Raw genomic sequence first — 17,331 nt, 5'->3', positions numbered from 1 at the left:
GGACATGTGTGGAGGAGAGATGCTGGGTATATTGGGAGAAGGATGCTGAATATGGAGCTGCCAGGGAAGAGGAAGTTTCTGGATGTGGTGAGGGAAGACATGCAGGTGGCTGGTGTGACAGAGGAAGACGCAGAAGACGGGAAGAAATGGAAACGGGTGATCCGCTGTGGCAAACCCTAACGGGAGCAGCCAAAAGTAGTAGATTTTAAGGGTGCATTCTGAAGACTGCAATGAAATAGATAACATCCAAATGAGATTTGAATTTCCCTTCCTTCCCAAAAATAGGCACATTGTTCCAAGGTGTAACTGAAAATTGAAGACGGTTCTGATGACAGCATCGTATTTGAGGAGGTGATGCAACCAGAGCAGGAAAGGTGTGATGAACAGCGGTGAGACTAGGGGAAGCAGCCATGTGACCAGATGTATGGTTTCCTCACCCAAATCTTTCAATGGGCCTGTTGACGGCCCAAGACTTAAGTCTTCTTTTTTTTTATTTTTTACTGCAATTTTTCAGTGAAACATTGTTTTGGTTGTGAAAATTTCCACGTTTTTCCAAAGCACATCTTTTCCATTTTTCTCTTTTATTTTCAGAGTAGCTTATTAAAACACTTGATTTTGCTTTGTTTTCAGGTGTTTGCTCAGATGCAACATAATTCTGGAAAAAAAAATTTGAGCACTAATATTTTGCTGCTCAAATGAGTGTTAAATCAGGTGGAGTGCTGCAAAATTTAGATAATTGTTTCTTTATAAAGTGTGCAAGTCTGCTTTTATTCAGGACATTTATGTTGGCACAATAAATATGAATGCAGTTCCTTTCATGAGTCATATGCCTCGTCCTTCGGGTCGGCTAGACAACACTTCACTACACAGACTTGATTGCTAAACAAGGACAACCCATTACTGTGGTCACATGAAAACCCACACGTTATTTTAACTCTTCCCTTGCTCCTATGATTTAGTGTTCAGGACAGATTTTGTGACCCTGGCAATTACAATACTGCATCACCCATGTGGTAGCAAGTTGAGGGAGATGCTGAGCAGGTCTTATCCAAGTGAAGTCCACATCTTATTTGAACCTCAAGACGTATCCAAAATGTTGAACACGAAATAAAGTGGAATCCTCCATATTTGTATACAAATATTTATTGAATTTTAGCGTACAAATGAAGGTATTTTAGACGATTACTGCATGATAGTGGATTGGCAAAGTATGAGGAAAGTCAAACACAGGAGAGGCTGTTGTGTTGGCGTAACCAAGATAACTGTTGTGAATTAAGGCACGCGACATCTTAACACACGCTGAAGTCCAGGAGCTGATGATTTTCTTGAAATTCAATTGCGTTTTATCGATTGGATTCATTTTTTTTAAATTAAGGCATACTTGTGCAATTGTGCTAGATAATTTCTTTCCATATCTTAAAATTGTATAAAAGATTATCTGATCAGCGATATAATGAGGCTCCTTTAGCCATATCAATGTCCATGCTAAGCAATACATTCTGTAAAGGGATTTCTTTATTTAGATTTACATTCTAGGGAGACTATGGAACTTATGATTAAAAACATTTCTTAGATAAATATACTGGTCATGGTGAAAATTTAAAAACAGTACATATGTGTGCCACATTTAAGGCCCAGCCCAAAAAGTATTGGTATAGTGGATGAGCTGCAACTCTGTAATATATCAAAGTTTTGTTTTTTTTTAAACCTGAATAAAGTCACATACTGGCTTAGGCTCGTTTCTCCCACCATGTATCGTAAATGAATGCTCTCGTCTCGAAGACAAAATCGTGTTCCAAATGATGCTTCCAGTTATTTTTTTGTGTTGGCTTATATCTGAAATGTCAGGCTGGCCTGGCGTGACAGTTTCTGGATTATTTCTTTGGAAGCAGTGCCAAGTGGTTGATTTCATCAGTGTCCGAGGCGGGGCGTTGGCTCAAATGGCAGACTGGGGCACAGTAATATTAGTTCCTGGAATGAGGTTCTCATCCTTCCCATCAATTAGAGGGTACCACTGACTGAAGTCCTTTTCCAGACCTGCAAAATTCAAAAGGAAGTACAGCACTTTTAGCGTTGAAAATAATTGTCATGGTTTTTACATTACATAGTGCAATATGATGTGGTGTAAATGTTTGCCTAGAGCTAATCGGGTTGCCCTAAGTATCAAGTTAATATGAAGACTGAGGAAAAGTGATTTTTGCATATGAAAAATAGGGCTGCTGATTTTCTCAGTGGGTAAACACAAGGGAAAAGCAATTTTTTAGCTCTACTAAAACTGATGACTCAAAATATTACCGGATGTAGCTGTATCTAAGACCTTAAATTGAGAAAATAATACTTTGAAAAAATGTTTCCAGGCTGCCGACACCCTGCCATGTTTTGGGGAATTTTTGGCTTGAAAGCCAGGCTGCTGAGGTGAGGACATATGTGTTAACAGTATTTTGTGTTATTTGAGCCTTCCTTACCAAGATGCCTCTGCAGAAAGGCTAATGTTGCTTTGTTGCAGAGGTCAATGGCAAGCTCGGGGTCAATCTCCCCTTTCAATTTCATCAGCTTGCCGATCCAGTTGCCTGTGAGGAAGGTGAAGTCTGGGAAGCTCTGGTGGACCGTACCTCTGATAAGGGAATATCGGCAAACCATGATTAGTTTATCATCGACGAAAACGTTTTGTGTGTTCACATAATTGTGACTATGTAGACTTGGAGAATGGGCAGAGAATGTTAAGATTTTCCATACTACCACATATTTTGTCCTGAAGGGTAGGCAACACAGCACCAGCTCAAGTTGAGAAATACTGCTTCGGAAAACAGGCCGTTCCTATCCCTATCTGACATCAAGCTAACAAAGAGCTAGGTAGAAAACGCAACAGTTGTTTAGGCCTGCTGTACCTGATGGTGATCATTTTCCTCTGTATGGCGGCCGATTCCAGCTTCTTCATGCGGCTGATGTTACCTGCCCACTGGAACTTCTCTGAGTTGATGAAGAAGATGGGCTGCTTGACCTGTGGAAAGATCTCTTCATCTAGAGGGATCATCCAGGCATCCAGAGCTACGCCGCACCTAGTTGAGTCAAAGAAAATAGTTTGCAGAGAGTTCATTCTTAAAAAGACACACACACTATTCTAGTCTGCATTTTCATCATACGTCCTTGAATTTAAGGCTACTATTAAGGTGTCATGTACTTTTTCAACAATCTTAACTAGGTTATTTCTTGGTTGTCAGCCACACTGATTTCATGGCAAATAAATTCTGAACCCCACAGGGGACTGCAGCAAATAAGAGTCACAAACCTCAGCTGAGATGGTAGAGTGATTCTGAGTGCAGTTTACCAAAAGCCAATCAAATACACAGCTTAATATTTATTTATTTTTTTTGTTATATTCCTACACATTCTCTCCTGGCACAATCACCTTTAACCACCCAGGCTGAGGTCACGTGTCTCACCTGTGTTGTTTAGGACTTCCTTTTTTTAATTTTAGCATTGCATTCCAATCACTTGTTTTATTAAATACTCTGCTTCTACGCTCTATCAAGATGCCAACTAAGAAACTTGAATTTGAACTAAATCCAGTGTCTTAATGTTATCTATATTTTCGCATCTGTTACATGTCTTGATGCATGCTCAATAATCCAGGTAAGAAAATCAAAGAAGGTTGAATCAGTTCATCTGGACGCAACGTTTATTGACAGATATGCTTCATCCCTCATCTAAGTGACCTCTTCAGTCTCAACTGACTGCAGATATCCCCACCCTTATAAACAATACAGTTGCATAATAACTGAAACCAACGACCAGTTTCATATGTGAATATGGGTGTGGCCATTAACGAGAGTTACAATGGCCATGTGTACTGTTCACAGAGGATTAGGGAATGTTTGCAATCACAGTATTGTAAGATGGCGGCAGATGCATAACGACAGAAATCTCTGTGAATAGTGTTCTGATGTATGCTCAATAGTGAATGATGAAACGTATCCAGATGAACTGATTCAAACTTCTTCGACACATCTGTTACAATTACCAATACTGGACTATTCTTCATAGCACTTTTCAAAACCAGGTTACAAAGTGCTTTGCAAAAATGAAATAAAATTAAAAGAATTCAAAGGGACATAAAAGAGCTAAAAGGAGACTTCATAAAAATCCATGGTGAGACAAGAATAAATGTCAGAAAAAAATAAGGGTCACACTTTTTGAACGGGTATGCATAAGACTGACAAGACACTGTCATGAACATGAAATGAATCCTTATATTTATGACGTCATTAAGTGTCATTCAATCAATTATGTAATTTTTAATGAAAAGTTTACATTGTTTGAGATGTCTTTGATGTACCAACCCGAGTAGGACCGAGCAGCTCGATTTGATATATTTTGTGTGTCTTTACCTCAAAAACAGACATCTCGAACAATGTCAACTTTTCATTAAAAATGACAATTGACCGAATGACACTTAATAACATTCATAAACCCTCATGTTCATGATGTGTCATGCCAGTGTTACACGCAACCCTTCATATAAAGTGTTGCTAAGCAAATAACAGAAGGGATGAAAGAGATTCTGAAAAAGCATTTACACAAATGTATGTTTTAAGAAGTGACTTAAAAGATATGTCTGTCCCAACACAAGGAAGTAAGTGATGGGTTAGAAGTTTGGTGTTCCTATCATAAACTATATCGTCTCCACAACAAAGAAGAGGAACAGGTATGTTCTTCTGGAAAAAAAAAACCTCCGGAAAATTAAAATAAAATGAAAAATGCACATACTTGAATTTGGCCTCTTTGCATAATGCTTCAATCACTGTTGCTCCGCCAAAGGAATGGCCCATTGCAGCTACCCTACAGAGGTCCATGGAGTTCTGTTGTTCAGAGGACAAGGAGAAAGGGCCAGATCACAGCCATTACCCAAAAAAAGGTGGTAAGGAATTTGAAATAGGGTCGTTTCTATGAGGGGGGGGGCATTGATAATTCTCATCTCTGAGGCTGTGCTATCCCGATGCAGTCTCAATATAACCAAGAAGGTGTTTGTTTTCCTATTTTAACTTATTACATGTAATTTTTTTTTTTATTTGGATTTTCCCCCCTTTTCCTCCCCAGTTCTACTTGGCCAATTACCCTGCTCTTCCGAGCAATCCTGGTTGCTGCTCCACCCGCTCTGCTGATACAGCGAGGGCTGCAGACTACCACATGCCTCCTCCGATACATTTGAAGTCGCCAGCCGCTTCTTTTCACCTGACAGTGAGGAGTTTCATCAGGGGGACGTAGCATGTAGGAGGATCACGCTATTCCCCCCCATTTCTCCCTGCCCAATGAACAGGCACCCCGACCGAACAGAGGAGGTGCTAGTTCAGCAACCAGGACACATACCCACATTCGGTTTCCCACCCACCAACTGTGTCTGTAGGGATGCCCGACCAAGCCGGAGGTAACAGGGATTCGAACCGGCGATCCCCGTGTTGGTAGACAACAGAATAGACCACCACGCCACCTGGATGCCCACACGTAAAATTTTTAACCAACTAAACTCAAACTAAATGTGCTCCACAAGAGAGCAAGCAGTGTTTCTTGTTATGTTATGAGAGGTTGTTGGTGCTGTAAATGTCTGGCTGCTTTCTTGGTTAGTTCCAGGTGCAAAAGAGATTCCTAACTTTGAGAAGAAATGTCACCTCAGAAATACAATAATGACAATACAAAAATAAAATATTAACATAAGAATGATACAATATGAAAATAATGAATATATTACCTTCAATGTTCTCCAGTCAAACTGCGTTCGCAGCACATTTTGCATAGTGATCCCCGAGTTGACTTCAATAAGTTTATCCAAAGCCCGAATGCATTCATCTGCTCTCTGTTTCACCTAGAAATAAAACAAGGCAAAGCACAAGCTACAGGAACACACACGCACGCACAAATATTGCCAAATTCTCACTATTATGACAGTTCTGAAATGTATGCATGATGTCGTCAAACATTGCAAGATGCTACTGAAGAAAAAAGTAAAGCTAAAAAGTAGTCGAAATTGTGTGATTTCGAAAAAAAAATCAAATTTCTCTATTTAATTTGATTTCTCCTGCAGTATGACTGCACAAAGGGCATATCTTAAAAGAGACTACAAAATGAGGATGTGGTTTTACCAGCTTCACATTTCCTATCAGGTTCAGATATTGTGTAGTCAGGCTTGCAGTGACTAAAACCTGTTTTCTATAATAGGATCATGTATCGCCTCGAGCCATCTTAAATCATGTGGAAACACTTGTTTCTCTTCCTGCTACATCATATTTCCTTTCCCATATATTCCTCACCTAGTCACCCCTCACCTAGTCATCCCACATTAAAACAAATATGCCCCTTATCCTACAGTTAAAAAGAAAAAAAAGTCTTTTATTCTCTTCCGACCTCTCATTCTTTTCCCGGCACTTGGTTGTAATATCATCCTACCAAGGCCATGGGAATTTCAGGGCACTTTTGCTCTGACTTTCACAATCCTTGTTTACTGCCTTTCCATCCATCCATTATCCAAGCCGCTTATCCGAAGTCGGGTCGCGAGATGCTGGAGCCTATCCCAGCAGTCATTGGGCAGCAGGCGGAGAGACACCCTGGACAGGCTGCCAAGCCATCACTGTGCCCACACACACACACACACACACACACATTCACACCTAGGGACAATTTAGTATGGCCGATTCACCTGACCTACATGTCTTTGGGGGATTGTGGGAGGAAACCGGAGCACCCGGAACAAACCCCCGCAGACACGGGGAGAGAGAACATGCAAACTCTACACAGAGGATGACCTGGGACGATCCCCACGGTTGGCCTACCCCGGGGCTCAAACCCAGGACCTTCTTGCTGTGAGGCAATCGTGCTAATCACTGCGCTACCGTGTTTCCTACCTTTGGTAAATGTTATTTAACTCATCAGAACTAAAGTTTATTCTATTGCAGCATAATTCACTTAAAAAGGGCACGAGCCAAATTTCAAAGTTCACAAAAAAATCCCAGTAAAGTTTGGTACATTTTGAAATTTTGCTAATGTCACTGGTGATCTGAAAATTGGCTTTCAAAGAAGTGATATTTTCAGGAGGAAATCATGTGCTTATGCTTGGATATCTTCCCTCTACATATGGAAGGCATTTCAATGGTTCGTCGATACCTGTTTATTCCTGAGTGGGAATTCACTCTCTCCATGCGCCAGAGCTCGGTAGTACATCCATTCCTGTACTTGGTTGTCTGAGGCTGGAGTGGACCTGTTGGACGATGCTTCCTCCATCATTTCCGACTCAGACTTTTCGCGGAAATAATAGGTGGCGGAGGCAGACTGATCTCTGTGGGAAAAACATGGCAATTTGGCACAATTATAAACCTCCAACGCACACCTCCACAAATAATAAAAAAAAGGTGGAGAGATATTTTTAATTTTCTATTAGTCTCTGTGTCATACCTTGATACAAAGACTTAAATTATGTGAAAGGTGGAAATCTTTTAAATGATGAAGTCAAGGTTTGTTACCCCTCTCCACACATATGAGTCTAAAAGTAAACAGGAAAGGGTTGATGAAAGCTAAATGTGCGTGCACCTCCCTTGACGTCATTTGTACCATCCATCCATCCATTATCCAAACCGCTTATCCTGCTGTCAGGGTCACGGGGATGCTGGAGCTTATCACAGCAGTCATTGGGCTGCAGGCGGGACACCCTGGACAGGCCGCCAGACCATCACAAGGCCGACACACACACACACACACACATTCATACCTAGGGACAATTTAGTATGGCCGATTCACCTGACCTATATGTCTTTGGACTGTGGGAGGAGACCGGAGCACCCGGAGGAAACTCACACAGACACGGGGAGAACATGCAAACTCCACACAGAGGATGACCCGGGATGACCCCCAAGGTTGGACTACCCCGGGGCTCGAACCCAGGACCTTGTTTTTGTGAGGCGACCACGCTAACCACTACGCCACCGTGCAGCCGGTGTTTGGTTTCAGTTTGCCAGAAAATCCCACACCACTTATTTTGGCATTTATGTTATTTATTTAGGTTTGTATTTTGTTTTAAAATGTATAAGAGAACAGAAGTTTCAGAGTTTGTCTAAAACGTGTGATTTCTATACATTACTTTCTACCTTGTCTTGTTCTTTCGCGTTCTCACGCACACGGATGCGTACACATGCATGCATGCGTACACATGCATGCATGCACATGCGCTCTCACACACAGTTTTACTTGAGCCAATTCATGGTGACTTTTGAAACTGCTGGGCCTTGTTGGCGCAGTGGACATGGGATGCAAGCCTTTCTAACAAAGTTTAATGTTATAATAAAAATGGGATTTTTCTAGACTATAAAACAAACTAGTCAAGAACAAAGAGAGCGGATACTTTTGACCAAAGTTTTCAGTGACTTTACGTTCTATCCACACAAACCAAACAAAGTTCGTACATCAGGACTGTGACCTTTCTACCAGAAGAAATTCTGTGGCGAGTACTGTGACTTGGGATTTCAACCCGATACTGAACTTCAGTGGTATTCCCCTTCAATGACCATGACCTTCTAACTGACTAATTGTGGATGGGCCATTATGTTCATCTCCATATATTCCCCTGCAGTCTAAACTGAAAAAAAAGAAAAAGTGATGACCTGGTTCATGCCATTGTCTGCTTACCCTTTCCATTCCTACTCTACGGATAAACAGACAGCCGCTTATAGAAGGGGTGGCTGTACCGCGTGTCTGTGGAGATAGTCCTTTGTTAGTGTTCGCTTGGGTCACACACAACTAGGATTTCCTTCGTCTGGGATCAGTGGAGTGTAAACACCCACAATTTGGATATAGATGTCTGGTTATAGATTTTGGCACAGACCGCAAGGTGTTAATTATATCCTATGCAATGTGCTACAACGCATATTTACACATTGAATATATTTATAAAGTAAATGATGATAATGAATGTGATGACAGCCTTATAGCTGACTGGGGCACAGACTAATTAACAGACAAATTAATTGTGTCCTGGCAAATTAACAAAGGCCATTTGGCCTTAACATGAGCAAACAACAAATCCTTAAAGTATGAATTAATGTAATACTGATGTAATACTAATGTATGTAATACTAATGTACATTATATATAGCTCTCTAAATCGGCACAAAATATGCTAATATTTAATATGCTATAGTACCTGTGTTCCACTGAAGCCACAATGAAGCCCTGAGAGGCAAGCTCTGCACATATAGCTGAATACAAAGTCCTGTGAAACCAAGGAGATTTCAATAAAACCATTTCCAGACTTAGAAGAGCTGATGAATTTGTCACAGTGAATACATACTACTTGGGCAGTGTTGTAACGGTGTGGGTGTACCTGAATGCACCCAGGCCATGGGAGAAGATCACCACAGGGCATTTTCCATTCTGTTTAAATGGAGCATCCGAGAACGCTGGGATCTTAAAGGATCCTTACACAAAATCAAATATAGCCTCTCAAAGATCAGCTTAGACACTGTACAAGCACAAAAACATAGTTTTACGTATTCTGTTGATTACTAAATAAAGGTGTTCACCAAAGAGGTAGTTGAAAATCCGTTCACTGAGCGTTCTATTTATTTTCATGAAGTCTGCCAGACCATTGAAGTATTCCCTGCTTGGGATCCAGTCTGGTTTTTCAGCTTTCTCTGACTTTTGGCAAGGATAGTAAAGTCGAAAGAAGGTGCCCTGTTGACAAGAGATGATGACAATGACACATGACACACATTTTATGCTGTGTCATGTGATTATTAGTCATACAGCCCAACTAGGCCGGAAAAATAAGATACTTTGAACTGGGCTCAGTTGTACCAGAAAAGGCTAGCCATATAGTATACACATTTTGACTGCAACTTTTGTGTATGGAACTTGTCTAAACTCATGCTGAAAGTTGAAACTCTTGCGGAGGCTTTTGTCTAGACTAGATATCTTGCTTAATGCTGGAAACTAGGCTAATTTTTGTTAATTCACAACAAGTGCAACAAGATATTCTTGAATACTATGAACACTGTAGTGGCAGCTGGGCTGGACATTTTAACATTTTGATTTTGATGTCTAGACAAGAAACAGTACATGTTTACAGGACACAATATTCAAATTCTGCACAACCATTTTACCAGAACCAAGGACACAACCAATGTGCATTTTATCTCCAGACAAATTCAGTCATATGTGTAATAGCTTTGGGTTTTAAACATGTACTTCACTCTGTTACCAACATTGAACACTAAAAGTAGGGTAGTATGTATATTTTAAACGGATATCTATGCAAGGCCCTTATCACCTGTATGGTGTGATCCATCATGAAGTCAGTGCATCCCACAGCATTGGGGCCTTTGGCTGGAGGGATCCCCAGGTTGTTACTGCAGGTGTTTCCCATGGTGAAGAAACTAAGTTTGCACCTCCTCTGATCTGCTGAAGGAAGAAACCATTTCACTTCATATGCAAGTCAGTGGCACCATGAGAAAGATAACAGCTCGACTTTGCACTTGAAAAAGACAACAACCGACAGGCTAGGACAGGCTCACTACACTTTTCCCACAGCCGGTATCAATTTCTTGTACTGGACACTGTTGATGGGCCAAGGCATCATTAGGGAAAAAATGAATAAGAAAATAGTATTTTTTTTCACAATGTTGGGGTGAAATCTATGACACCCCTCGAGGTGGAAGAGGCAAGAAATCCGGCTAGTTTGCCCGAGTTTCTGACATATTCAGGATGACCTTACTATTGTATTTAGAAATCACTTCAGGACACAGCACTGTCGCTCGACACAACCGCTATGTTGCATTCTTTATTTAGACTGACACAGCCTCACAGGCAGACCCGATCAAACAACCCAGAGCCCGCAGGCATCACCAATCGATCCCAGCACAATAGAACAGCACCAAATCAAATGCAGCACTGTCGATGTGTGCAGACATAACACTTACAACTTACCGGATGCAAAAATAACCTTTTTCAGTCTGGTTTCGACCCAATGTCCGGCATCAGCCGCATCACGGGGATAGAAGCAGAACAGAGATCTGCGTCTGACGGATGCTAGTCTCTCTTTTTTTTAAAAAACTGTATTAGATTTCAACAAACTTGATGCTGCCACTCAGGCCAAGACACGCCGGAGCGGCGCGGATTTATGCCCATAATTTGTCAAAGCTGTTAAAAGTGACGGCCGATACCATCCACACCTTCCGTTAGCGCTTTAAATGTGACCAAGGCGACTTTGCTTGGAAATGACATCGGACGTTTTCTGGTAGGTAAGGTGAATTAAAGTTTAGTCCATACCTGTCTTTGACCACCCGTAAATCTTCTTGTTTAACAACTGCACGAACCATCCATTAGTAAACATGGACCTTGGCCATCTAAAGTGGCTAGGTATCCTGTACGACGTGGTGGTTAAAAAGGTCGTTAAAACAGTTTTTTTTAAAAGGACTCCCGGAGATAGAGGGAAACGTATTGGATGCTAACGTTAACTATCGGAGTGATAAGGGTATCAGCATGAGTCACTTGGGAGCGGCGAGGGAGGCTCGACAGGTAGCCGGCGTTAGCTCATTATTATTAGCCGGCTAGCAGGAGCGTGTTGCAGAGTCGAGTGGGATAGAGCTCTTCTTTCTCTTCTTTTGCGTTTCCGGCAGACTAGACGCTTGCATACATACCACTGCCTTCCAACCGGTGTTTTAGGCCGTTTTCTCTCTGCAAAGCTGTCGAACTGATAGTGAGCCCAAATCTGCCATTTCTTTGTAGCCTTCTCTTCGCTAAACCTTCCACATTGGCCCTAAACATGCTCCGCAGGGTCCAAGGGGCGGGGGGGGGGGGGTGTGAGACGTTTGTATGTTCGTTTGTTCCCCCTGCGGCTTGCCGTAGCGGCTGTCGGGGTACGCAAACTCTAAAACAAGTCCTGGGCAAACCTCACTGTTAATTGCTCTGTATTAACCAGCGGCGTGCGTTTGTTGACAACGACCAACGTATGAAAATGAGGTTTTCTTGTGGTAGCTACTGTAATGTTCAGCCTAGATAAAGATAAAAAAAAACGTTGTCGGTTTTACGTTAAATACCGTGTAGCGTCCCAGTACGTGAATATACGGTACTCGATATGAAAACCCTCCACCGCTGTAGGGGGCAGTACATGGCGAATGGTCTACGCGAGTAAGGAGCACTAGAGACACAGTAAAGAGGGCAGCAATGCTATCAATGCCAGCTAGGAAAACCTGATTTATTCATCATAACGAATTGTCAAAAATGAAATTGGTGAGTAAATAGGTTGTTTGAGTGATATTTTTTATGTTAGATCCTCTGGTCAAAAATATTTTGTCGGCGAGCTTTATGAAACCACCTTTCTAAGTGTTAGCCAAGTAAGCTAGCAATCGTGGAAAGCTAAGCAGCCATTCTGTCACTGAGTCATAACAATGCAGCATGACTTACTTTAGTACCGAGAAAGCCGGGACTTTTACTCCTGTGATACCTAATCCATCAGAGTGATACCTAATCCATCAGAGTGATACCTAATCCATCAGAGTGATTGTGTCCCTTTTTCTATGGGCACGCGTCCGGCCTCCTTTATTCCCTCCTATTGTATGTCTGAGTAATGGTGTTTGCTTTCTCGCAGTATTTCTGTTTTTTCCTCATGAAAGAATATCATCTGTGCTTTTCAGTATTGTCTATCGGGTCATCCGACATTGCCTTGCAATGTTCTCAAATTCAAATCCACCACCATCATGCTGGACTGTGGACTGGACACCACCTCTGTCCTTAACTTTTTGCCCTTGCCTCTGGTGCACAGGTAAGTCAACGGCAGTCACGCTCAAGGCATGTGTTGCATGCTTCCTTTTGTGCATATAAAACTATCAAAGTCACATAGATATTCACTTATGTTGTGTTCCCAATGCTGTTTGATTTTGCTAAAAAATGTGTTAGTACAGTAATTTTGCATGTTATATTCAGAATCAGAATCAGGTCTATTGGCCATGTAGGTTTCCACACACATGGAATTTAACTCCGGTTTCGTGGCTCACACAGTGTACTTTACATAGAATAACAACACAACAATCTTCAGATATACACATACACAAGGATTGACTGTATACAAGTGAAGTAAGAGGCAATAAAGAGCAATTGTGCAGAGAATATATCAGAGATGCTGAACTAGATGTTTGCATGTTACTTACATACGTGCCACTTTTGACTCATTGGTCCATTTCCTCACAGTTTTAACCATAGGCTTTGCAGATTTTAGTTTCTGCTGTAGGTTGGGATAAGATGAACCAGACAGTGATCAAAGAGGCCCAGGGCTGCATGGGAACAGAGCGACTGGCGTCCTTTAATATTGTGTAGCAATGATCCAGAGTGTTTTTGTCCCTGGTGGGACATTTAACATGCTGTCTGTATTTTGGCAGTTCGTGGCTGAGGTTTGCTCTGTTAAAATCCCCAAGGATAATGAGTAGGGAGTCTGGATATTTGCGCTCCATGTTTGTAATTTGATCAGCCAGGTTTTTTAAGCCTCTTTAACACAGGCTTTGAGTGGGATATAGACACCGACCAGAATAAATGGTGAAAATTCCCACAGTTAATATAATGGTTACAGTCAATGAAAAAGGTCTCTAAGTGAGGGCTGCATGATTTCTTCAGCACTGTGAAATGTGTACGCCAACCTTCATTTATGTAGAAGCATATGCTGCCACCACATCCCCCCCCCCCCGTAGCTCCGTTTTGTGGTCCACTCAGAGGAGTTGGAACTGTGGCAGATGAAGTGTACTGTCCGGTATATGCTCACTAAGCCAGGTTTCAGTTAGGCACAAGGTGGCAGATCTGGAAAAGTCAAGAGTATTTGTTTGTGCTCATCATTGCTAAGTGTCGTGGTTAAGAGTTTTTCTTTTCTTTTTCAGTCCGAGATTGTCCAAACTGCCTGGCTGGGTTTCTAAGGATGGAACAGTAAACCTTGAGAAAGTATGAAAGACAGTTTTTGGCTCACTGGTTTTTAGATTGTGTGAGTACATGTGGGAGGAAGAGTGTCTACATATTTTATGTTTTATGTATCATTACATCTTCTCAGGAGCTAAAGGAATGTGCAGGTAGAGTGTTTGTGGATTCGCAGCCAGAATTTTGTCTCCCTGAGGTAATGACACCATCTTATACCTTTTACATTTAAGTTAAACAAAGTGCATTTCATTTGTCTTGTTTCAGCAATCAGTTAACTGCTTGACAATGAATTACTCCATTGCCAGAATTTATGTCTATTTTTTTCTTTTTGGATTTTGGATTTTTATTGTTTAACAGAAGCTGCTATTGGGATTTAATAGTGGAACATTACAGTAGATAAACTTACTGACCAAACTGGTATCAGTTTTCCACTGCAAGGATAACTTTCTTTCTTGCTGTGATTAAATAAAATACTAATGCTGCTAATACCACTAATAAGCCACTACAAAAAATCATAATATAGACTTGATAGATATGAACTACATTTTCCATGCATATCTACTGCAGAGAGAGCTGCTGGATCTATCTACCATTGATGTCATCCTGATTTCCAACTATCACTGTATGATGGCCCTGCCCTACATCACTGAGCACACAGGCTTCACCGGGATGGTGTACGCCACAGAGCCAACTCTACAGATAGGCAGGTAGAAGACGTGAATGCAACAACATATTGTCTAGTCTAGCCCTTATAACATTATTCCAGCATTTTCTGTACACGTTCAGCCTGGCAGTGTAAAATAATGGACTGGTTCGGGTGCTCTGTTTATCATAATTCAAGTACAGGGGATTAATGGGGTGCATAGTTACTCATACACAGTGGGGAAAGTGCAAAGAAATTGGATGTAATATTCATAATCTAGATTTAATCTTTTCATACAAACAATTTTAATGATATAATGAAAATATATTTCTCAGCTGTCAATCATGGATCCATGCTTCTCAGACCTAAAAAATAATCTCTTCCCCACATTTTACTACTATATTCTTACTTAAGTGAGATAAAAGAAAAGGGCTCTTGATGACTTAAGGAAATGCCGCTGTGTGCCTTCTTTCCCCAGACTTCTGATGGAGGAGTTGGTGAATTTCATGGAGAGAGTGCCTAAAGCACAGTCTGCCACCTGCTGGAAGAATAAGGAAATACAAAGGTAAATTTAACAGAAGACTGCAGGTGCTTTCCGATCACCTAGTACAGGGGTTGGAAGCTTTTTGGATATCTCGTGCCCGTTTGCAAAGTTAAAAAAAAAAAAAATCACAGACCTTTCATAATGAGCATTTATCTATTTATTTACTGCTGCTGCTTATCTCGCCATCTAGATTCTGCATGCCAAAAGATCTGCGCCCCACACACACACACACACACACACACACACACACACACACACACACACATTATTATTATTTGTGCAAAGGTAGGAAAATTACTAGGGCACAAAAGAAAATTCATTCAGTCTTACCGATTTAGTGTGACCCTTGTTTGTCGCAATATCTGGTAACCACTGCTAGATATAGAGCATTGTTTACATCCGCATGCTCAATGCTCATCAAGAGTTACACTGAATACCAATGCGTCTTCAGTACAAGAGTTTGCTGGTGCCTTACGTTTTCAGCCATGTCTGTAATGCGCCTCGCTACAGTTCTTGCAGAAATGGGCATTTCTTCAATCCTATTGGTGATACTGTCTTTGTTTGGTAACCCATCAAATATGACCTGCGAACTGCTGACGAAAACCTCCTTTATATACTTTCCATCGGAGAATGGCATCCAGTGTTAAGCAATGCACTGCGTGTCTTTATAGCTGCCCTCTGTAGCTTTTTTTTTGGTGGCACATAAGATTGTAAACACGTTGCTTTGCTTCCCGTACTGGGCGTGAAATTTTTCCCGTGCCTTGTTTCAAAATTACATTTTACACTTGAAGTTTGACACACATTTTCACAGCACAGTGCACACAGCTCAGTCCTTTTGTGAAATCCAAATTCATTTGTCCAGGTCAGCTGAAAGAGTTGGATGGTTTGGAGACAAAGCAAGAGAGGCAAGATTGAGATGGCTTGGACATGTGTGGAGGAGAGATGCTGTGTATATTGGGAGAAGGATGCTGGATATGGAGCTGCTAGGGGAGAGGAAAAGAGGAAGGCCGAAGAAGAGGTTTATGGATGTGGTGAGGGAGCACATGCAGGTGGCTGGTATGACAGAGGAAAATGCAGAAGACAGGAAGAAATGGAAATGGATGATCCGCTGTGGTGACCCCTAATGGGAGCAGCCGAAAGTAGTAGTAGTAGTAGTAGTAGTAGTAGTAGTAGCTGAAAGAAGCGAATATTAGACAACCTACTTTTTTTGCTTCTGCCATCATCAGTGGTTGTTGACATAAAGCAAAAAAGAAAGCTAGCAAGCTGTTTTCACAATCGTTGTAATGCTGCGCTTGTCGGCAGATCAGAATTCAGGGGAGAAGGGGTGTGATAGACTACGTCAATTGTGTGCACTCTCGCTGTCAAAAGCAATGGTGTATTTCGAGACTAATTCATTCAGTATTATTTTAAATCAAATTGTTCATTTAATGCACCGTTAGACTATATTTCATATTAAAATATATTTTTATCAAAAACAGTATATTGAAAAAATATTTTTATTGAATTGCTCCATGTGCCCGTGTTAATGGACTTGCGTGCCACTGTGGGCATGCATGCCATAGGTTGCCGATCCCTGGCCTTGTATTTCCTGTGAAGTGGACTGCACAGGGTATTCAGCCATGTTAAGTAAGATTCCAAACTGTTGGGAGTGAAAAATGCTCAGTTCAAAGGGAACTAGCTGAACTGTGTAGGGAAGAACTGAACAATGAAGTTGACAAGCAAAATTACCTGTCGGTCATTGTGCCTCGCTGGAGTCAGTAGTCACTTTCCAATAGTCTTCTCATACTAAGTCGTCGCCTTCGAGGGGTTTTCTCATATCGTTGGTGTAGTGTAAAGAAGTATGCCAGGCTAAAAGCAGTGAGAGGGAGTTGAGGCTCCAGCATTTTTATTCGTTTTTCCTTAGACGTGTAATGTTGACAATGGTGACAACAACAGGGTGCACGAGACCTGGCATTCATTTCATGAACCATTCATAATTATCAAGGGTGACATAATATAAATGTTACATAGTAATAATCAAAATAATCAAAATATGATATTATATAGTAATCTGTAAATAATGTGCACAATAATCTTTTTAGGAATGACACTACATCTTGTAAATGAATCAAATCACATTTATTCACAAGTTACATGCATTTCAATAGAAAGTTTTGTGATGGTATCTGTTTTTTTATTTCAATATACGTATATTAAATATTTTATT

At 41.1% G+C, this 17,331-nt stretch overlaps 2 protein-coding genes across 9 annotated transcripts in view; one reads left to right on the top strand and one right to left on the bottom strand.

Moving 5' to 3' along the window:
* Positions 1 to 759: 759 nt before the first annotated feature.
* Positions 760 to 11,808, bottom strand: pla2g7 (phospholipase A2, group VII (platelet-activating factor acetylhydrolase, plasma)). Of its 6 annotated transcripts, none has more exons than XM_056294409.1 (11): positions 11,308 to 11,808; positions 10,310 to 10,440; positions 9,564 to 9,714; positions 9,365 to 9,458; positions 9,185 to 9,253; positions 7,156 to 7,327; positions 5,747 to 5,860; positions 4,768 to 4,859; positions 2,889 to 3,059; positions 2,466 to 2,614; positions 760 to 2,037 (listed from the first exon to the last, which is right to left on the bottom strand). In XM_056294409.1, the coding sequence occupies exons 1-11, from the start codon at positions 11,369 to 11,371 to the stop codon at positions 1,937 to 1,939; spliced, it is 1,308 nt and encodes a 435-aa protein (XP_056150384.1). In that variant the 5' UTR covers positions 11,372 to 11,808; the 3' UTR covers positions 760 to 1,936. The 6 variants fall into 6 exon arrangements, with proteins under 6 accessions (XP_056150384.1, XP_056150385.1, XP_056150386.1 ...); XM_056294410.1 differs by having other exon boundaries at positions 10,310 to 10,437; XM_056294411.1 differs by having other exon boundaries at positions 11,679 to 11,801.
* ints9 (integrator complex subunit 9) overlaps positions 11,240 to 17,331 on the top strand; it is a 21,052-nt gene continuing 14,960 nt past the window's right edge. The window contains exons 1-6 of one of the 3 annotated variants that reach the window (XM_056294407.1): positions 11,240 to 11,275; positions 12,675 to 12,802; positions 13,905 to 13,965; positions 14,072 to 14,134; positions 14,506 to 14,645; positions 15,060 to 15,146. In XM_056294407.1, the coding sequence (XP_056150382.1) occupies positions 12,738 to 12,802; positions 13,905 to 13,965; positions 14,072 to 14,134; positions 14,506 to 14,645; positions 15,060 to 15,146 (416 nt within the window). In that variant the 5' untranslated portion in view covers positions 11,240 to 11,275; positions 12,675 to 12,737. Of the gene's footprint in view, positions 11,276 to 12,172; positions 12,271 to 12,674; positions 12,803 to 13,904; positions 14,006 to 14,071; positions 14,135 to 14,505; positions 14,646 to 15,059; positions 15,147 to 17,331 lie in introns of those variants that run through there. The other 2 variants (XM_056294406.1, XM_056294408.1) reach the window with 2 other exon arrangements.

This window comes from Lampris incognitus, chromosome 15 (genome assembly GCF_029633865.1).
Source record: "Lampris incognitus isolate fLamInc1 chromosome 15, fLamInc1.hap2, whole genome shotgun sequence".
Classification (NCBI taxonomy): domain Eukaryota; kingdom Metazoa; phylum Chordata; class Actinopteri; order Lampriformes; family Lampridae; genus Lampris; species Lampris incognitus.
The sequence above is the reverse complement of the archived record's forward strand: the minus strand, read 5'-3'. Positions and strand labels throughout refer to the sequence as shown.